Raw genomic sequence first — 22,462 nt, 5'->3', positions numbered from 1 at the left:
AAGTACCCCCATACCCTCCCTCCCACTTCCCTACCCACCCATTCCCATTTTTTGGCCCTGGCATTCCCCTGTACTGGGGCATATAAAGTTTGCGTGTCCAATGGGCCTCTCTTTCCAGTGATGGCCATAGTATACCCGTGATATAAGATACAATTTGCAAAACACATGAAACTGAAGAAGAACGAAGACCAAAGTGTGGACACTTTGCCCCTTCTTAGAATTGGAAACAATCACCCATGGAAGGAGTTACAGAGACAAAGTTTGGAGCTGAGACAAAAGGATGGACCATCTAGAGACTGCCATATCCAGGGATTCATCCCATAATTAGCCTCCAAACGATGACACCATTGCATACACTAGAAAGTGTTGGCTGAATGGAGATTGCATTGAATCTGTAGACGGCTTTCAGTGAGATGACCATTTTTACTATGTTAATCATGGTAACCCATGAGCTCCGTAGATTTTTTCAATCTTCTGAGTTCTTCTTTGGTTTCTTTCTTCAGGGATTTAAAGTTCTTGTCATACAGATCTTTCACTTGCTTGTTTAGAATTACACCGAGATTTTTTTTATATTATTTTTGACAATTGTGAAGTGTTTTTTTTTTCCCCTACTATCATTCTCAGCCCATTTACACTTTGAGTCGAGAAAGGCTACTGATTTCTTAGAGTTAATTTTGTGTCCAGCCACTTTGCTGAAGGTGTTAATCAGTTGTAGGATCTCTCTTTTTGGATTTTTGGGGTCACTTATGTAAACTATCTACCATCTGCAAATTGTAATATTTTGAATTCTTAGAATTATAATCTCTTTGACCTCCTTTTGTTGTTTCACTACTCTAACTAGAACTTGGAGTACTATATATTGAATAGGTAGGGTCTTGTCTTGTTGCTGATTCTAATGGGACTGCTTTGCATTTCTCTCCATTTAGTTTGATGTTGGCTATCAGTTTGCTGTATGTTGCTTTTCTTATATATAGGGCTGAAGCGTGAATTCCTGATCTCTCTAAGACTTTTAACACGAATGGGTGTTGTATTTTGTCAAGTGCTTTTTCAGAATGTAATGAAATCATCATATGGTTTTCTTCTTTGAGTTTGTTTATACGTTTGTTTATATAGTGAATTACATTGATGGATTTCCATATATTGAACAATTCCTCTATTCCTGGATGAAGCCTACTTGATCACCGTGATTGATAGTTTTGATGTGCTCTTGGATATGGCTTCCAAGAATTTTATTGAGTATATTTGCATCGATATTCATATGGAAAATTGGTCTGAAATTCTCTTTCTTTGTTGGGTCTTTTTATGCTTTATGTATCATTATAACTGTAGCTTCAGAGAAAGAATTGAGCGGTTTTTCCTTCTGTTTCTGTGTTATGAAAGAGCGTGAAATGTATTAGTATTAGATCTTCTTTTAATGTCTGAAACCATCTGGTCCTAGACATTTTTGGTTGGGAGACTTCTAATGACAGCTTCTATTTCCTTGGCTGTTATGGTGTTGTTTAGATGGTTTATCTCATCCTGGTTTAACTTTAGTACCTGGTATCTGTCTAGAAAAATCATACATTTCATCCAGATTTTCCAGGTTTGTTGAATATATTCTTTGGTATGGGATCTGAGTATTTCTTTTTGAATTTCCTCAGTTTATGTTGTTATTTCTTCTTGTTCATTCCTGATTTTGTTTATTTGGATATTGTATCTGTGCCCTCTGGTTAGTCTGGCTAAGGTTTTATTGATCGTGTTGATTTCCTCAAAGAACCAACTCCTAACTTTGTTGATTCTTTGTAGAGTTCTCTTTGTTTCTATTTGGTTGATTTCAGCCCTGAGTTTGATAATTTCCTACCATCTACTCCTTGGTGTATTTTCTTCTTTTTGTTCTAGAACTTTGAGATGAGCTATTGAGCTGCTAGTGTATCATTTTTCCAATTTCTTTAAAGAGGCACTCAGGGCTATGAGTTTTGCTCTTAGCACTGCTTTCATTGTGCCCCATAAGTTTGGATATGTGGTACCTTCATTTTTATTAAATTCTAAGATGTCTTTAATTTCTTTATTTCTTCCCTGACTGAGTTATTACTGAGTAGGTAGGTGTTCAGCTTCCACATGTATGTTGTGTTTTTGTTATTGAAGACTAGCCTTTGTCCATGGTGGTCCAATAGAATACAACGTATTAATTCAATGTCCTTGTATCTGTGGAGGTTTGCTTTGTGTCTGACTACATTTATGGTGAAATTTTCTATAGATATCTGTTAAATCCATTTAGTTAATCACTTCTTTTTGTTTCACTATGTCTCTGTTTATTTTCTGTATCCCTGATCTGTGCATTGGTGAGTGTGTGTTGAAATCTCCCACTATTTTCTGTGAGGTTGAATGTGTGTTTTGAGCTTCAGTGTGGATTATTTTTACAAATGTGGGTGCCTTTGCATTTGCTGTATAGATGTTCAAAATTGAGAGTTCATCTTAGTGGACTTTCCATTTAATGAGTGTGTAGTTTTGTTCCCTATCTTTTTGATAAATTTTGGTTGGAAGTCTATTTTATCGGCTATTAGAATGGCTACTCCAGCTTGTTTCATGGGACCATTTGCTTGGATAAATTTTTTCCCAGCTTTCTACTTTGATGTAGTCACTGTCTTTGACACTGAGGTGTGTTTCCTGTATGCTGTAAAATGCTGGGTTCCTGTTTGCATATTTCTTTATATTGGGAAATTGAGTCCATTGACGTTGAGAGATATTAGGGATCAATGATTGCTACTTCCTGTTATTTTTGCTGTTACAGGTGAAATTATGTCTGTGTATTTCCTTCCTTTGGGTTTGTTGGAAGAGATTAATTTCTTGATTTTTCTTGGGTATGCTATTCCTTCTTATGCTGGACTTTTCCTTCTATTGTCCTCCGGAGTAGTGGATTAGTGGAAAGATGCTGTTCAAATTTTTGTTTTGTTTTGTTTTGTTTTGTTTTTGTTTGCTTGGTTTTTTTTTGGGGGGGTTAGTTTGTTTATTTTGGGATACCTTGAATTTTCCAACAATGGTAATTAAGAGTTTTGTTGGGCATAGTAGTCTTGACTTTCATTTTTATTCTCTTAAGGTCTGTATGAGATCTGCCTAGGATCTTCTGGCTTTTAGAGTCTCTGCTGAGAAGTTTTATGAAATTCTTTTAGGTCTGCCTTTGTTTCTTGACTTTTTCACTTACTGCTTTCAATATTCTTTCTTTTTCCTGTGCATTTGGTGTTTTAACTATTATGTGATGGGAGAATTTCATTTTTGATCTCATCTGTACGTTGTTATGTAGGCTTCTTGTGTATTTATGGGCATCTCTTTCTTTAGTTTAAGGAAGCTTTTTTCTGTAACTTTGTTAAAGAAGTTTGTTGGCTCTTTGAGTTTGAAATCTTCTCTTACTTCAATACCTATTATTCTTAGGTTCAATTTTTTCATTGTATCCTGCATTTCTTGAATGTTTTGAGTTAAGAGCTTTTTGTTCTTGGTATTTTCCTTGACTCTTGTGTCAATACCTTCTCTGTCATCTTTAACAGCTGATATTCTCCCTTCTCTCACTTGTATTCTCTTGGTAATGTTTGCATCTGTTACACCTGTTCTTTTCCACAGTTTTCCATCTCTAGGGCTGTCACACTTTTTGATTTCATTAATGTTTCTCTGTACATTTTCAGATCCTGGACGGTGTTGTTCAATTTCTTCACCTGTTTGACTAATTTTGCTGTATTTTTTTAAAAAGGGATTTATGCTTCCTCTTTATTGGCTTCTACTTGTTCTCCTGTATTTCTTAAGGCAGTTATTTATGTCCCTCTTAAATACTCTATCATCTTCATGGAATCACAACTTAGATCAGAATCTTGCTTCATAGGTGTATTGGGGTATCCAGGGATTGCTCTGGTAGATGAACTGGGCTCTGATATTGCCAAGTCAAATTTGTTTTCTGTTGCTTATGTTCTTTTGCTTTACTAAGAAGGTCTGTTATGTTTCTGTGGGTGGACTTAAACTTTGATTGTTTTTAAAAATTATTTCAAGAAATATACCATTGTGATCTACAAGCCCATGAAAAGAAAAGGAAAGCTTACATAAAACTCATGTTATGATATGTATGTGACGTCCCTACAATGGAGTTCTTCAGAATAATTTTGAAGAAAAGAGCTCACTACATATAGTGAGATAGAGAAAATTTACTTAAGTACAGTAATTTTCAAACCTATGGAGATTAATTCTTATGAAAGTATGTTATAGACTTTCACTCTGAAAAACAAAAATAACCCAAAGAAAATATAAAAATGCAGAGTGTGAAGGATAAATAAATACATGTTAATAATTTTAAGCGCAGTTAGGCAAGGACATGACAGTTTTATCAATAATTATGAAAAGGCTAACTGTGAGACATTTACTTTTTCAATATCTCAGTCATTCATGTATTCATTCATGCCCCTGAAGACTTCATACATTATAACAAATATTCTAGGTTCCAAAATGCCTTTGTTTGTGACTAAACAGTCTATTCATGCTACGTCATTACCCATGTATGGTATACTTCTGAATGAGATGAAGTAGTATCTTATTCAATAACACAGTTCATATTAATCTCATTCTTTCAAGATCTGCAAATCTCTTACTGATAGAAAATATTGTTTGTTATTAGGTGGATAATTTAATGTACTCTAATGCCCTCCTATAGTATTCATAGGACCATAAAAGTATCATTTTAAGCTAAGCCAATTATTTTTCCAGCTCTACTTCAAATATTGCATTCCTGTTGCAAATTTTCAATCTTGTTGACAGTTCAACATTTCCCTATTTGTAAGGAACATTCTATGCTCTCTGACTTCATTCACATAGTTTCTTTGCCAGGCGCATATCCATTTACTTGACATGTTGCTATTGTATAGAGTGCCAAATATATTCTTATTGCAAGAACTTTGGATATTCCCTCACTTTGCTAAGAATAGTTTCTTCGATCCTTAAGAAACATAGTACTTTGTTTCCTGAAGTAACCTGTTTGGAATATCTATGGAAGTGACTACTTTCCTGTCTGCTTTCTGGGGGGTGGGGGGGGGGATTTATCTTCAAAAAAGCAAACTAGTCAAAATCCCAGCATGGAGGGATCATGAATTTCCACCATTGACTGAGAAGTTATTGACAACTTATATTTTCTAGAACTCAGTGATTAACTTTAATAAGGGTGTAACCCCTAAGAGACTATACATACTCAAAGCAGCTGGTCTTGAACCTGTGCACATACAGGCAGTGTGTTGTCCTTGTTTTTTCATTTGTGTTGATAGTGCACAAGAAGGGGAGAGGAAAAAAATGAAAGTAAGATAGGGGAGGAACTGGAGTAGAGGAAAAGTTAGTTGATTTAATCACAATTATATATATATATATGGAATTTTTAAGTAATATAGAATATTTGCATTGATCTAAATGACTCAATAGCTACCCTTTAAAAATAAATTTTGCTGTACTTTTAAAAAACTAAAATCAGATATTGTGATACCAACTTGAATGCTACTCAAAAGATTATTATAATTGCATATAATTAATATTAATATGTGCAGAATTATGAATGTGCTGTGTACTGATGTCTATTTTCTCTTTTGTACCGAGAGAGAGTGGTGCTATTTGGACTTGTGGCCTTGTTGGAATAGGTGTATCACTGTGAGTGCAGGCTGTAATATCCTAGCTCTAGCTCCCTGGAGGCTCTGATTCTGCTACCAGCCTTCAGATTAACATTCAGAACTCTCAGCTCCTCCTACACCATGCCTGCCTGGATGGTGACATGTTACAACCTTGATGATACTTGAATGAAGCTCTGAAGCTGTAAGTAGCCCCAATTACACATTGGCATTTATAAGATTTGCCTTGGTCATGGTGTCTATTCACAGCAGTAAAAGCCTAACTGAGACACTGGGTGTGGTTGTTTCAATATGCTAGCCTCAGAGAGTATCACTATTAAGAGGTGAGGCCATGCTGAAGAAGTTTTGGCCTTGCTGGAAGAAATGTGTTACTGTGGGGGTGAGAATTGAGACCCTTCTCCAGGCTACCAATGACAAAAGCTTGTCCTGTTTGAATTCAGAAAATGATACACATTCTTACCTCTTCAAATGCTATGACTATCTAGACCTATGAACCTAAGCCAGCCCCAATTCAAAGTTGTTTTTTTTATTAAAGTTGCTTTGGTCATGCTGTCTCTGTAGAATAGAAATCCTAACTAAGTCAGTCTTTGCCAACAGGAGTGAGATATTGACATAATAGGCCTGGCCATGTGTTTGTTTGGAGGAATGTGGATTTGGGGACTTTTGATTTGGAAATTGGTGAAATGCCTTAAGGGGTGCCTTTGGCCCATCCTACAAGAAATATGGAAGAAATTGGTACTGAGGGTGACCTAACATGATGCAAAAGGTTTTATAGTAGGAAGATATCAGTATGTGGCCTAGAAACTGTTTGAGTGGTATTTTGGTGAAGAATCTGGCTGCTTTTGCCATTATCTGAAGAGACTGAGGAGGCACAGTCTAGCATGAAGAGAGTCAGAAAAATTGCATGACAACTGAAGTCTAACAAGAGCCCAGCATAGACTCTGTCCTCTGGTTCACTCTCATGAATGTGTTTTGATGAATTTTACCAAGATCATAAAGGAAAAATACAAAATATGAGGGGCAAGACTTAAAGGAGCACTAAGAAGTGAAATGGAGCTGGATCCTGTGTGGATGGAGATAAGCATCTTAAGGGAGTGATGATCTCAGGGCAAGATTCCAACTAGCTAAGCTCATTGTTATTGCACGTAAACTAGCAATAGTTATGTGATATTCAGCATTATTACCTGGTTATAGTTTTTATTTGTACTTTTAATGTGGAATGAACTACTATCCAGAAATGGAGGGACCTCTTGTGAGGCAGAACTTGAGGCTGAATGCACAGGCTTTTGATTTATATCTTGAAGAACCATGGCCATGAGATGCTTAAGGAGATCTCCAAATTCAAGACCAGTCTAGAACAGAGAGAGTTGCAGGTAGAGAAAAGCTTAGAGCTGGGCATGGTAGACCATGCCATTCATCCCAGCATTCAGAAGACAGAGCCCTGAAGATCTCTGAGTTCAAGGTCAGTCGACAGAGCAAGTTCCAGTGTCGTGTCTGCTCTCGACCAGCAAGAACTCGACCACCAGTCCTTCTAACAGCAGTTTATTCAGCAAACTTCAATCTTCCTCTCTCTTCTTTCTCTTCATCTATATCTCCCACTAATAATAATCCTCTAACTAACCCAGGCCTCTCTTATATACTCTCAGCCCTCATCCACTCACAGCAGGCCACGTCACCTCACCAGGTACGCAGCTTCAGCTAATCAGGGCAGCAGGGGCATATCTCCACCAAAATGGATTCGCCAGTACCCTGGTACACCTGCACAGCTCTCACGATGGTTGTGGCTTATATTCAGGTGAGGAAGTCAGGTGCAAGTCATAAGTCTTAGCTGCAGTCCCTGGTGTCTTCTTGGGACTGCCGCCACACCCACTCCTCACATTCCAGGATCACCAAGCTTAGGCAGTGAGTGAAATCATTAAAAATGGAGATTTGGTGATGATGTAGTAGAACAAGGGGGCATTTTCCAGCCCCAGCAAGAAACAGAACTTGGCAGCTTCAGCCACATGGCTCTGTTTGTACAGTCAAGAGTAGAGGGGGATACTGGAACAATTGATACTGCATAGCAGGCGCTTAGAAATTAGCAGTGGTTATGAAGAGACCAACAGGGTAGAACCTCTGGCATTACTTACATATACTATCATATCATGTGCAAATAGCTGTCCTTTGACTTCTTCTTGCCCATTTCCACCCCCTTGATCCCCTTTATGTATCCTATTTCTTATTGATTTGATGCTGTCAATTGGCTTGGTGTTTATAGCTTTTATTATGTTTAGGAATGTATCTTGTATCCTTCTACTCTGGAAGACTTTTAACAAGAAGTTCAGTAGGGTTTTTCAGCACCCAATAAGATGATAATGGGGTTTTTTATTCAGTGTTTTTGTTTTTTTTTTCAGGGTTTTGTTTTTTTTTTTTGTTTTTGTTTTTGTTTTTGTTTTGGATTGAGTTGGTGGATGTTCCTATATTGTTCCATACCTAAATCACTAAAATGAAGCCTACTTGAACATCCTAGATGGTGTCTTTGATGTGTTCTTGGATTCTGTGTGTGATTTTGAATGAGTTGTTTTCCATCAATGTATATAATGGGAATTCTTCTCTGATTCCCTTTTCAAGTGGTATCTTTTTTGGATTTGGTTACCAGGTTGACTGTGGCCTCAGAGAAGGAGTTTGGCAAAGTTCATTCTGTTTCTATTTAGTGGAGTAGTTGGAGGACTATTGGTATTAGGTCTTCATTAAAAGACTGGGAGAATTCTGCATTAAAACCCTGTGGACCTGTTTTATTTATTTATTTATTTATTTATTTATTTATTTATTTATTTATTTTCAGGGGTGGTGAGTGAATGACTTGATGAGTTCTTATTTTCCTCTTAGGGAATATAGGATTATTTAGTTACTTTATTAGATCTAGATTCAACTATGGTAATTGATATCTGACTAGAATATCACCCATTTCGTTTTGATTTTTTTTCAGTATTTTGGAACTTAGGCTTTTGAAGTCAGAACTAATTATTTTTTGAATTTCCCAGTGTTCATTGTTATATTTTCCCTTTTCATTTCAGATTTCGATAATTTGGATATTGTCTCTCTGACTTTTAGTTCATTTGGATAAGGGGTTGCCTATCTTGTTGATTTTCTCAAAGAGCCAGCTCTTGGATTCCTTGAGACTTTTAATTACCCTCTTTGTTTCTTATTGATTGATTTAATTTCTGTTTTATTTCATGCCATCAAATCCTACCAAACTCTCAATGGGATGAGGCTTTGCCTCACCTTGGTAACTGCAGCATGTAATAAGCAAAGCTCTTGCTGTTCTCTGTGGTGGGTGATGCACATGACAGCCTCACTAAAACCCCCGCATAACCAGGTTTAAGGGTGTTTTGAATTAGCCCACTCTGTAAGTGTTATCTGCAAGGTGTCATGACATATTAACGAAAGTCAGTATATACCTCCACTATATTTTTCACTTTGATCTTTCCAGTCATATTGGAAAAAAATTATAATGGGTTCATGAATGTATACACACACACACACACACACAGGAAGAGAGAGAGAGAGAGAGAGAGAGAGAGAGAGAGAGAGAGAGAGAGAGAGAGAGAGAAAGAGAGAGAGAGATACAGAGAGAGACAGAGACAGAGAAAGAGATAGAGAGACAGAGTGACAGATAAAAAGAATTTGTGGGTAATATGTTTCTTCTACTATTTTGTTTGCTAAGAAGGAACTCATGTTTCTAGGTTTGGAACCAAGAATGAATACCAGTTGATGCATCTCTTAGCTGATCATCTCAACCAAAACATTTCATGAGTTTTATCTGTATGTTCTTTGTGATGTTTGTATTTGTGTGTGTATATGTGTGTGTGTTCCGTTTATTGATATTGTGCACATTCTTTGCAACCTTAGAATAATGTGAACAAAAAGACAGTACAAACAGAATCCCTGGAGGAACCTGAGGGCTGGGTAGTCTGGAGGTTAGAGTGACTTGACAGCCCCTCTGGAGACCTTCTTTTCATTGTAGGTTACACCTCAAACGCAATAGTGCTCATTATTTTTTTATCTGCTACATCCCCCAGACTAGGGATGAACCTACTACATTGTGAAGGCTGGGAAATACTCTACCACTGAATTACATCCCAGGGCTGGAACCCAACTCATCTTCTGCAACAATTACAGGGTAGGCTGGATGAAGACACCCAACCAACAATGTGGCCATCTCATGACTGGTTCATGAGAATGGCTTACAAAATGCTTTCAGACTGGGAATTTTTAGCTATCTGGGAGAGGAAATAAGGAGACTCAGTCCACACTGTACATTAAGGAACATTTAGTCTGTTAAAGGCTGACATGGATTATTGAGTCATGTCACATGTGAAAGTAAAAAAATATCCAGGTTAATATATGAATCTGTTAGGATTTACCAAACATACCACCATAAATGTGTAGACCTAGAAAGACCCAGGCCCCTCCAGGTTCTAAGGTATTCAAAGAGTCCCCACAAATACAATAGTAACATGCTAGTGTAGTCTAAATTTTGTCTCACTAGTCTCACCTTCTTTCTAGTGTATGGCTGTGTGAGGCATTGGGCTAGGCCCGGACAGGCTGGTCTCCAGTTGAGCTGTGGTCTGAACCCTGGAAGAGTGATAATTCACCTACATGACATGGCAGGCATTCCCTCTTGCTCCTGGTACTCTGGCTCCTGCCTAAGTTACTGGCCCCCACAGCATCCACATGGTAAGCATGGCTAGATATAAAGTAGGCAATTTCCCAAGCTTCTTACCTACAGTCTAAACTCCTCCCCAGTTACCTAGCAACAGTAAAGAATGAATATAAGGGTGGCCATTTGGCTCCACCTTGCTCTCTTACTTGTCTCTCTCTTACTTCTTACTCTCATCCTCTCTGTCTTCTCCTCTCCTCTCCTCTCCTCTCCTCTCCTCTCCTCTCCTCTCCTCTCCTCTCCTCTCCTCTCCTCTCCTCTCCTCTCCTCTCCTCTCCTCTCCCTACCTCTTACTCTCTTTCTCTCTAGCTTTCCCCCTCTCTCACCTTTTCTCTCTTTGTCTCTCTCTCTCCCATTATCTCTCTCTCCCATCTCTCTTTCCCCTGCCTTTCTATAATAAAGCTCTAAAACCATAGAGTGTCTCTATTCATCAATGCTGTGCTCACTCTCACCAGAGTACGAACCTCTCTTTCATCATCCCTCTCTCCCATTACCCCAAGCCTTTAGAGAGTAGCCCTGGGCTTCCCAGGTTGGACTCTCCATTGTCTACTCAAGGAAGAGTGAGTCAGAGGCTTGGATGGCCACCTGGGGCTGAGTGGAAAGAGTCTGGCAGCCCTCCCATGTCCATCTGACCAGAGCATAGGTGGGACTCTGGTTGTGTTTGGGTCTTTCCTTTCTCTCTTCACCAGGGCCCCCTTTTAGTTTCCACACTGCTTATGGACTTCTCTGTCAGTTCATACAAATCAGAAGAAATAAGGAAGAGAGTAACCCAAGCCTCTCTCCTGATACTCTGCTGAGATTTTATGTGTTCTGGTGTGTCAATACTATTTGTAGATTACTTTCTCCACATTATAATGCCCTGGCTAATCTCCAGTCTCAATTAATTATTTCTATTCCATTAATTGGTTAGCAGTCATCTGGAAGAAGCCCTACCTCAATATACTCCCAGATCTGCTATGGGAAAAAGTCAGCTGCAATTGTGTCTCCTAGGTTCCCCACTTGCACGGACATGCTCTCCACCATAAACATGTGGCCACAGCTGCAGGCTCCATTCACTGTGGCTGCTCTTGAGCTTCCTCCCCACATTGCTCATGTTGATACTTTTGTTCTTACTAAGAAGGTTTCCTCAGCCCAACACAGCCTACAGGAGGCCAGACTCAATTCTGAATTTTAAGGATATGCATGATCTACATGGTCATCCTAGATTAGAGGCGAAAGATCTGCTCTAAAATTGAAAATAAGGGATGCTGGGGTATGATCCTGAGTACACAGGGAGCAATGGTAACACCAGAGCCCTGCATACATGCCAGGCAGCCTAGGAGAATGAGCATGCACAGCTCAAGCACCTGCACCTACACATCTCCCGAGATTTCTCCACTTAATTGGAGGTGATCCAGTCCACCGAATACAGCACATGCGCTAAAAGGAAAAAGGGCACCTGCAGAAGGTGTGGGGATGCCTCACAGTTTAGGGAATCTACTGCTCTCTCAAAAGACCCACATGGGTCCTAACAGTCATCTAAAACAGGGGTTATTATTCCTTTTTCTGGCCTCTGAGTTTAGTTCACTCAGGAAGGGCTGTAGACATACAGTAGGAAAAACAACGATTCATGTAAATAATATCTCTAAACAGCACAAAAACAAAACAAACAAACAAACAAAACCACAGCAAATGTATGTTCAAGAACAACATCATCTACCAAATGATATTTCAAAGCCTGACTTAGAAAGTCATTATCTCTATTGTGTGGTTGTCACTGATGCTGTATTACAAGCAAAACTGAGGCACATGGCTCTGGCCTTCCTGATTTATTTCCTATTCCTTTGGGAATGTTTTTATTTCCTCAGCAGTATTAGAGCAATGATTGTATATTAATCAATATCTACTCCACAGTGTCAGTCAAGAATGTGTGTTATAGAGTCCTATATTTTAGGTGTAGGAGAATACATAGCAGCATGTTTACAGTCTGGAACTGATTGCATCATAAAGTGTGTTTCCATGGGGTAAGCCACATAACCCACAAGAGACCATCTTCTTGTATACCCCTTGGTGACACTGACTTCACTCTGTAGCCCAGGCTGCCTGACACTAAGAGATCCATCTCTGGCTGTGGGTTCTAGGTTTACAGGAGGAGAGAGGAAGATGGTCTCAAGAGTCAAGAGTTGTAAATCAATTTTAATTTATAAGAAATACAATGTTTAATAAACAAGCTTTAAAATACAATTACTAAAAAGCAATAAAAGCAAAATTCAACCATATAAACAAGAACATATAACTTCCCCAAAAGCTAAAAAAAGAATAAAACAATAAAGAGAAAAACTTTAAGGAAACCTTAACAGAAAATGATTGTCCATCAGCACCCTTTTACTGCATATTAAGAAGTACAGATCTACAGCCTGTATCTCCTCTTGGACTGCTGTTGGTGGGGCAGTCACCTCAGTCCTCACTCAAGGGGTGTTGCCAGAACAGGAAAGGGAACAACACCTGAATCAGCTGGCTCACTGTCTTCCTCCTATTCACACTGCGTAATTGTACTGAATGAAATAAGATTAATCCAAGGTAGACTGTGGATATTGGGCATGGAGTTCAGCAGGGGGCTCCTGAGGTGGAAACTCATTGTGCAGGAGGCTCTCTTCCTGGGATGTGGACATTTCAGCTCTTGGTGGAGTCTCTGAGTCCTAGGAGAGGAAGGCAGTTCTTAAGACACAGGCTTGGTGGAGACCTAAATGTCAGCTGTCAGACTGCTGTCTCCCACTACCTCAACAGGACAGTTAACACTGATCTATTAACTGAAACCATTGCTGTTATATACATGCAGGGCAAAATGTCAAACAACACTCACAAACACATGGACAGGCAAGCTGTCACTCAGACTTCTATGCTTGCAAACCAAGAACTGGGCAATAGGAAGAGACCTCATTGGATTGCAAGAAGAAAGGAGAAGCCCACCTGCCCCCTAGATTAATGACCATGAGAAGCATTCATTTGATATTTGCATTTCCATTTTAACCCTGGAAGGTTCTTCCCACCTCAAGTCACATGACACTTGCATGACCTCTGTCCCAGGACCTAGATGCTGCTCAAAGCGATGCATACCATCCCACTTATCATGAACACATGCAGAAATGTGGCATGTTATTCATCTGTCACCCTTTCTAGTCTTCAGATTAAAGCAGAGCAGCAATGTACACTTGCCAATGATTTAGTTTCTTACAAGAGGCTAACTTCCCAGAATATGTGTGTATAAAGAGAGCAATGAAAACTACATTCCATGAGGTGGGTGGCTGGTTGGGGGTAGTGGCAAGCAAAGATGAATCCAATGGGACAAATTGTGTCAGACAGTATTAGCCAGACTGAGCTGTCCCTACCTGAAGTTGTTGGGTCTCATGGTTGCTGGTCTGCTCCTGTTCGTCTTTACCATTCAGGTTCAAGTCAACCAAATATTTCTCAATGAGAGCCAGAGCAATCTGTACTTTCTCGCTCTCCTGCTTCTGTGTGACGGACATATTAAGATTCTTCTCCACCATGAGCTGGCTATGTAGGTTTCTGGAAACAAGCTTTGCATAGTAAGATCCTGCAGCCTCCTCCTTTCATTCTTATGTATAGGCCCATTAACCCCACCAGGACCCTGGTTCCCATGAAGACCTAATACAAACCATCTCAATAAATCCATGACAGCTGCACAAACAGCAAACAGCCATTTTAGGGAAGAAAAAATTATTGCTACAGCCCTAACACCAATAAGGGTCCATGTCTCTCGAAAAGAAAGAGGGATCTCAATTTATCCATGACCACCCAATGCACTAGGACAACATCAATTAGTAGGGTACAAATACCATCAGAGTAGATCAGCAGAATCAAAGGGAGGGCATTCTATCCTTGTGTTATGTCACACTCAGCTCTCTAAAACACAGTCTGAGAACCAGGCTCTCAGTACTGCATAATAACCATGCACAATCACTCTTTTATTGAGATGCTTCTTAACGATGCCTGGACAATGCTAGGAGGGGTAACAGTCTCTTACAGATTTATGAAAACTCAGTCTATTATCCCAAGGCACACTGATGGCTAAAAGCAGAAGGGGTAGAACCAGAACTGCAGACTCTCCAGTCCAGAAACCAAGGAAGGCAGAAATTGCCATTCCACTATTGATTGGCTTGCTAACTGGTACTTACGAATAGAAGTTTATCTCTTGATTGAGCTTGTCCATGTTCTCTTGGGCCTCAATTAACTTCGACAATGATTTGTAAACAGAGGACCTGACCTTCATGTTCTTTAATTTCAGTAGTTCATAGAATGGATTTAGTTTCTCCAAGGGCCTGGTCCTAGGAAGACAGAACTCCATGAACATTGGCGTTTAGGAACACATTTCTCAGGCTGAGTGCTGGACTACCCCAGCCATGGAAAGCATATTCTGGATTCTATATACTGGGATGATCTTCAGCTTTGAATATTTGTTATCCTGGTCCAGGACAGCAGAAGCTAAGCATCAAGATGGAGGGTTCCCTGGCTCCCTGTGTTCATGCAGTAGGGTTGGATGTAGCAGTCTAACCAGCTCTGCTCTCAAGAGCCTAGGCCCAGGTCTTTGCCCACCAGAAACCTGTGATTACATTTTTCCTGTTTTCACAACTGGGGTGGTAAATCCTGAATAACTTATACTGTAGAAACAGACCTTACACATAATCCTGGAGATGTGATCAGACATCACTACAGCTTTATAATATGCCCAAATGATACAAGTGTATGGACAACTGTGACCACATAGTAAAGAAGAGTGTTGAATAAAGTAGGAGCTCTGAGAATTCAGCACTAACATCAGCTTGACATTGTTATGAAGATAAATCCTCAAGCCAAAACAAAGACGCCATAGGTTCGCAAGTTTGGAGGTAAAATTATACATACAAAACTCATGGACATGTAGGTACATGTGCACAAACAGAGACTCACAGAGTTGAAAACACACACACACACACACACACACACACACACACACACACACACAGAGAGGAGCAAAGAAAAAAGTCAGAAAATGAGAGACAGAGACAGAAACAGAGAGCACAATGAGATGCAAAAGAAATGTATGCAACATTACTGTCTCACAGTAGAAGGCACAGAGACAAAGAGAAACAGGAATGAGCCTCAGGCCTTCTAGACACCCAGTGAGAAGTAAAATGTAGGACCAAGCCCCTCTAGATACTATGAGGAGCTTACAAGCACTCAGTCACCTGCCAGGCAAGTTTAAACACTCACCATAAACTCACATCACCTAGAACCTCACAAAGCCACATCCTGACAAAACCTTTCCAAATGCGTGCTGGGAACTCACTCCCCACTGCCTCTATCCCTGAATTCTTCACTCAGAATACAAGTCCTTCTTTTATACTGGAGGAAGCAGAAGAGCCCATTTCTCATCTCCCTCCTGACCAAGCTTCAGGTTCTGCCTCTCCACTATGAAGCATTCATGGACATGAGGTTGCGTATAGGGACGATCTGGTGGTACAGCTTCATAGAACCCACCTCCTTCAAAGGATAAGATGAGGCTGACATTGAAGACCCCAGACTGACACCACAGGGTTTGGAGCAATGCATACCTCTTGTCCATGGATCCCTCTTTGAAAGCTATCAGGTAATCGCTCATTTCCTTTCTCTTCTGGGTAAGGAGGTACACCTCTGTGGTCAGCCTCTCCACTTCCATTTTCAACTCATTCTCATGTAGATCAGGTACAGTGGGTGATACACTTCTTCCAGCCCCTGTAGGTAGAAGAACACAGCAATACTTTCAAGTGAAAATGCAAGCAGTGTAGGCAGTCCACCAAGAAAGAAACTAGTGACACCAGAAAGAGTTTGGTCTGGGCTTGAGATGCCTCCACAGTGGGTCTCAGTTCTACCAGTACTCTAGAGAGACCAGGAGATGTAAACAGCCAGGTGTTTCCTCTCTCTCCCTAAACATGCTTATTATTACCAGAGAGATGGCTTAGTTAGGATGATTATCAACTGAACAGAGTGCAATTTGGCTTCAGAGTCATCAGTCCTGTGCTTTCACAATTCAGATGGATAAATCACAATTCTCAAGTACTTTGGTGCTTGGAGATGCTCAGATCTCCTACCCAGTTATGCTAGGCCCAGGATGTGGGCTTCAAAATCATGCAGTGCTAGAACATGGTCAAAATACAAGTATAAACACTCACCATAAACTCACATCACCTAGAACCTCACAAAGCCACATCCTGACAAAACCTTTCCAAATGCATGCTGGGAACTCACTCCCCACTGCCTCTATCCCTGAATTCTTCACTCAGAATACAAGTCCTTCTTTTATACTGGAGGAAGCAGAAGAGCCCATTTCTCATCTCCCTCCTGACCAAGCTTCAGGTTCTGCCTCTCCACTATGAAGCATTCATGGACATGAGGTTGGGTATATCAATTCCCTCTACTGAAACACCAAACACCCAAGAAGTAGTAATAGGATCCCATCTCTGTCTGGCTGTATCCACTCTGACAGGACTGTGGTTACAGTATAGAAATACCTGCCACTCACATCTGGTGATAAAGAAAGTAAGGTGGGAACTGACATGGACAGATTGTCAGAGTCTTTCTGAGAACATGAGTTTGTGGCCTGGAGCACAACTCTCTCCCTCATACTACTCCCAAATAGCCACTGAAGCTAAAGCACCCTAAGAGTGAAATACAGTCATGCCCTTCCCTAAAAGGGCATAGGTTAGACAATCTGTTACTCCTGATGGTCTCATTGTGTCCCCATGTAATACCCACAATACTCAGTGAATGTAAATACTTGAAGTTCTTAGCATAACCGTTTTGGATATGCCAACTCCTGCTTAGGGGATGGAGAAAGTAATGTTCTGAAATCCTTGATGTTCAAGAATTTTGATAATTATGGAAATTCTTTTGCTACCCAGAGACTCCAGTACCTGATCCCCATTACTTGAATGGCCATCTCAGGCCATGCCTTCCAGTGAGCTCAACATCCACTTCCCAGGACTTACTCCACATTCTCCAAGTCCACTTCCTTCGTCCTTCATCACTCTCAGATGGAAGGCGAACATACATCCTCCTATCTCTGGTCCCTCTCCCATCCACACTGGCTCTCCCAAAAAGATTGCAGTGTTGAGCAAACATGTCCACCAACCTAGTGGCTAGACACTGAGTGAGAATCCTAAGTGAGATTGTTGCTACAACACTGGTGACATCACAGGAGATGCCAAGAACTCTCAGGGATTGCTGATGTCATAGGCTACAGCCTTTGACTCCCTGCTAATGTTATCCCTGTACTGACAGGAAGCTGTGGTGTATACCTGCCAGTATAGCTACAGCCATTTTGTTCTCTGTCCAGCCCCTATTTCAGATTGTTTCTTTAATATGCCTGCCAATCACTGACATAGAAAAATAACTTGACTCAGAGCAAGGTCATGGTGATCACATCATCTTGTGTTCTGAATGACATTTGTCAATCTTACAATGTTCCACAAACAGATAACCTTTCCTGGGGACTTTCCTGGGACACAGCCATTGAGCACATCCTCCTTCCAAAGCCAGGGTTTGTCCAGTCTTGATTGGCAATGCCTAAGTATTTCCTATGTATCTGAGTGTTTCCTTTCCAAACCCTTCTCAGAAATGTCTCATCCTACCTTAAAATTTCCTCAATCAGCAAATGAGCCATTAAAAACTACTGAGAAATCATACCAGTTTGAATATGCTAAAGTTCTGCGTGCTGAGCCATGGCCCCAATCATCTATCTTTGTTAACTTATAAAGAAAAACAAAACAAACAAACAAAAAAAAGCAAAAAAAAAAAAAAAACCACAGGGAGTGCATATGCAGTGGTCAGTTCTGATCAGGCCATTTTAGATATTACAGTGCATAGTGACTCTGAATTGAAAGCATCCTATATAGAGCTTTGTGGAACGTTGTTTTACTGAGTTCAGTGTTTCTGTGGTTTGTTGGGTGAACCCTGGACAGGAACCCTTCCTTTCAGCAGCACATAAGACAATGAGCCAAGGTCGGGAATGGTGACATCTTGCAGTAAATTATCTTACAAAGAGGGATGAGGGATTTATCCCTTGTGATAAGGATCAGTTGTCTCCTTGCTGCTTTTTAGGTCCCTGTTGGCCATGTGCAACAGGTTCAAAAGCCCAGTTTTGATGTCCTTGGGATCCTCATATGCCCATGATGATGCACTCAGACATGCCTAGAAACAACCAGAGCACTGTCAGAGAGCTTGATAATGTAAGGGAGGGAACATTGCTGAATTCTGATACAGGATAATTGATTGCATTGTAAACCCCAAGATTGTGCTATTTTCTGAAAAAACAAAAACAAAAAGAAAAAACAAAAACAAACAAACAAAAACCCTGTTTATGGTGTAGCTCATCCCTAGCACAGACTTTTAACCCAAGAGCTTTCTGTTTGCTGTACTTTCTTGTCTGGCTCAGGTGTAGCACACACCTTTATTGCAAGACAAAATAAAGTCAACTCCAGGTCAAGAGGCAGAAGAATTAACCAGTTGAGAGGGAATGAAAACAACTAAACCAAAGGAAGGTCTTTAAGTTCAAGGGTATTTAAGACAGTGTGGAGAGAGATAAAAAATGCGTTCCTTCTTAGAGTTCAGCAGGGCAGGAAGGTCAGCTGGGTGCTTTTCCTGACTCTTTGAGCTGGCCCCTGAGTCTTCATTTGTAAAATGAAATGCGTGGCATATGTGCGTGTGTGTGTGTGTTAAATTTATTATTTATCCCGTTTGATTACATCTCATGTGATATACCTCTTCCTGGTTACCCCTCCACCAAACCCTGAAACCATATCTGCTCTCTCCTCCTCCCATTTGCCTGGATGAGGGTGCTCCTCAACACACTCACCCTTTCCTTCCCTACTGCTTTAACAGCCCTCTACACTAGGGCATCAAAACTCTCCAGGAACAAGGGCCTCCCCTCCCCTTGCTGGAGGGGCCTCTTGTGATCCAGAACTTGAGGCTGAATGCACAGGTTTTTGCTTTATATCTTGAAGAACCATGGCCATGAGATGCTTAAGGAGATCTCCAAATTAAAGGCCAATCTAGAACGGAGAGAGTTGCAAGTAGACAAAAGCTTAGAGTTAGGCATGGTAGACCATGCTATTCATCCCAGCATTCAGAAGACAGAGCCCTGAAGATCTCTGAGTTCAAGGTCAGTCTACAGAGCAAGGTGCAGGACCACCAAGCTTAGGCAGTGAGTGAAATCATTAAAAATGGAGATTTGTGATGATGTAATAGAACAAAGGGTGCATTTTCCAGCCCCAGCAAGAAGCAGAACTTGGCGGCTTCAGCCACATGGCTCTGCTTTTACAGTCAAGAGCAGAGTGGGTTACTGGAACAATTGATACTGCTAAGCAGGAGCTTAGAAATTTGCAGTGGTTATGAAGAGACCAGCAGGGTAGACCCTCTGGCATCACTTACATATATTATCATATCATGTGCAAATAGCTGTCCTTTCACTTCTTCTTTCCCATTTGCATCCTTCTAATCCCCTTTAGGTGTCCTATTGCTTATTAATTTAATGCTGCCTATTGGTTTGTTATTTATTGCTTTTATTTTTTTAATTTTTAAAATTATTTATTATTATTTTTTTTATCAGAACAGTTTATTGACGAGATAGCATGTAATGACCCAGTCCCTAAATATACAACATCAGAGAGTCCTGTCTACAGATGGTTAATCAAGGGCACCCCATGGGCGGGCAACTCCTGCTGGAAGATCATGGCACAATGGTTCCTCTCCTGGGTCTTGCCAAGAGCGTGGTACAGCCTGGCCTGGAATTAAGCAGCATCCCTGATGCGCTCTCTGCAGTCGACTTGTGCAAAGTAGTTCTTGGCTTCACTGAGTTTCTGAATGGCCGCTTCCAGACCTTCTGCTTTCTTCACTGGGTCATAGGACGCTGCCGAAGCCACTTGGCACTTGGACACTAAGAACATGCACGACCTTTGTCCAGGATAGCCCCGTCAGCTGGGATGGGCTCGATAGCCATGTGAAGAAGGGTTAAGGCCTGTTCCGGGATTCTAAGGATGAGCTGGGCATAAGCCAAGTTGAGCACAGTTTCGAAGGCCAAGTACTGTAACCGGTATTCTTTGGAGAGGGCCAGAGCTTCCAGGAGCACAGGCATGGCGATAGTCGGGGACGAAAGAGCGCCAGTACAGCTCTGTCACTGATAGGAGGACGCTGATGACTATTTCTATATTCTTTAACTTCTGACAGTACGTCAGCAACTTCTGCAGAAGCTTGTGTGCCTCTGTCATTTGGTTCTGAGCTTGCAGTACGACTGCTTTCCTGTATACACCTTCTGTGCCATTAATCGCTGTGATTCCTGTAACAAGTGAATCAGCCAAATGGAATTTGCCATCATTCAGTGCTCTGTCAAACTGTATTTTTTGATCACACAGTATCCATAACTGGTCCTGCTGACTGTTGGGTGGAAATCGATCTTTCAGGTGCTTTAATACTTCACCAGCAGCCGGGAAACAGACCTTTTCTGCATGGAGCTCTGCAAGATGGCAGAGAGCGAAGGCAAAGGACTCAGTATTGTTCTGCTGCACGCCCACATTCAGCGACTCCAGGCTGTTCATGCTCAGCAACATCTGGGCTTGATGCAGTGCCATGGTGCTGCGGCCGTGCAGCCTCCAGATGTCCGTTTTCTGTGCAATGCGGATATCGATAAGTTCCGACAAGCTGTGTTTCCAGTGCAGGAGGTCAGAGTCCTTTAGGGCATCCATCAGTCTGTTGGCCGTTTTCCCAGCAAAACCTCCGTGTTCAAAGCATTTTCAGCTCAACGCACAGCCTCCTGCATTATTTTGACCGCCTGATTCTCACTGGAATGGAGGGCAAAAGTAATGGGGAAGAAGGTTATGGCGGGAGCCTGAGATATGCTGCTCTCAACCTGGCTGCCCTGCACTGCCTCTTCTGTCACTATCAACAGGCAGAGCTCGCCCTGCAGGAGGCAATTAGGATTGCCCAGGAGTCCAAGGATCACGTGTGTCTGCAGCACTGTTTGAGCTGGCTTCATGTGCTGGGGCAGAAGAGAGCCCATAGCTATGTTCTGTTGGAGCATTCTGTGAAGAAAGCAGTACATTTTGGGTTATTTATTGCTTTTATTATGTTTAGGGATGTATCTTGTATCCTTCTACTCTGGAGGACTTTTAACAAGAAGTTGTGTAGGGTTTTTCAGCATCCAATAAGATGATAATTTTATTTATTTATTTATTTATTTATTTATTTATTTATTTATTTATTTTTATTTTGGTGGATTGAGTTGACGGACCTTCCTATCGATCTACACCTGAATCCCTGAAATGAAGCCTACTTGAACATCCTAGATGGTGTCTTCGATGTGTTCTTGGATTCTGTGTGTGATATTTGAATGAGTCGTTTTCCATCAATGTTCATGATGGAACTTCTTCTCTGATCCCCTTTCCATGTTGTGTGTTTGTGTGATTTAGTTACCAGGTTGCTGTGGCCTCAGAGAAGCAGTTTGGCCATGATCATTCTGTTTCTATTTAGTTGAGTGTTTAGAGGACTATTGGTATTAGGTCTTCATTAAAAGTCTTGGAGAATTCTGCACTAAAACCATGTGGCCCTGGTTTTTTTGGGGGAGGGGGGGTGAATGACTTTTGATGACTTTTTCTTTTCTCTTAGGGAATATAGAATCATTTAGTTACTTTACTAGATCTAGATTAAACTTTGATAATTAGTATCTGTCTAGAATTTCAACAATTTCATATTGATTTTTTTTCAGTATTTTAGAGTATAGGCTTTTGAAGCCAGACCTAATGATTTTTTGAAGTTCCTCAGTATTCATTGTTATGTCCCTCTTTTCATTTCTGATTTTGGTAATTTGGGTATTGTCTCTCTGCCTTTTAGTTCATTTGGGTAAGGGGTTGTCTATCTTGTTGATTTTCTCAAAAAGCCAGCTCTTGGATTCCTTGAGACTTTTAATTACCCTCTTTTTTTTCTCATTGATTGATTTAATTTCTGTTTTATTTCCCGACATCCAATCCTACCAAACTCTCAATGGGATGAGGCTTTGTCTCACCTTGGGAACTGAAGCACGTAATAAACAAAGCTCTTGCTGTTCTCTATGGTGGGTGATGCACATGAC

General features: G+C 40.7%; 1 protein-coding gene, 1 long non-coding RNA gene and 1 pseudogene across 2 annotated transcripts in view; 1 reads left to right on the top strand and 2 right to left on the bottom strand.

Moving 5' to 3' along the window:
- The window catches only part of 4930568A13Rik, a 33,959-nt gene extending 23,548 nt beyond the window's left edge, over positions 1–10,411 (top strand). The window contains exons 3-4 of the long non-coding RNA XR_868279.2: positions 5,598–5,808; positions 10,173–10,411. This is a non-coding gene — a long non-coding RNA (RIKEN cDNA 4930568A13 gene). The remainder of the gene's footprint in view (positions 1–5,597; positions 5,809–10,172) is intronic.
- Positions 10,412–12,669: 2,258 nt separating this feature from the next.
- Gm6647 (predicted gene 6647) lies at positions 12,670–17,493 on the bottom strand. The gene is made up of 5 exons (NM_001378265.1): positions 17,331–17,493; positions 15,918–16,077; positions 14,502–14,651; positions 13,695–13,872; positions 12,670–13,004 (listed from the first exon to the last, which is right to left on the bottom strand). The coding sequence occupies exons 1-5, from the start codon at positions 17,461–17,463 to the stop codon at positions 12,876–12,878; spliced, it is 750 nt and encodes a 249-aa protein (NP_001365194.1). The 5' UTR covers positions 17,464–17,493; the 3' UTR covers positions 12,670–12,875.
- Gm4751 (predicted gene 4751) lies at positions 19,944–21,121 on the bottom strand (annotated as a pseudogene).

This window comes from Mus musculus, chromosome 5 (genome assembly GCF_000001635.26).
Source record: "Mus musculus strain C57BL/6J chromosome 5, GRCm38.p6 C57BL/6J".
In the NCBI taxonomy this organism is placed as follows: domain Eukaryota; kingdom Metazoa; phylum Chordata; class Mammalia; order Rodentia; family Muridae; genus Mus; species Mus musculus.
Note: the sequence above shows the minus strand (reverse complement) of the source record. Positions and strands in the feature narration are given on the sequence as shown.

Excerpts from the sequence above, each read along its gene's own strand:
- Gm6647 (NM_001378265.1), bottom strand. The coding sequence starts at position 17,463 with ATGTTTGCTCAACACTGCAATCTTTTTGGGAGAGCCAGTGTGGATGGG. Across the intron at positions 14,652-15,917 it reads GAGGGATCCATGGACAAGAG|GACCAGGCCCTTGGAGAAAC; the intron begins GTATGCATTGCT and ends CTGTCTTCCTAG. Across the intron at positions 13,873-14,501 it reads CAAGAGATAAACTTCTATTC|AAACCTACATAGCCAGCTCA; the intron begins GTAAGTACCAGT and ends GCTTGTTTCCAG.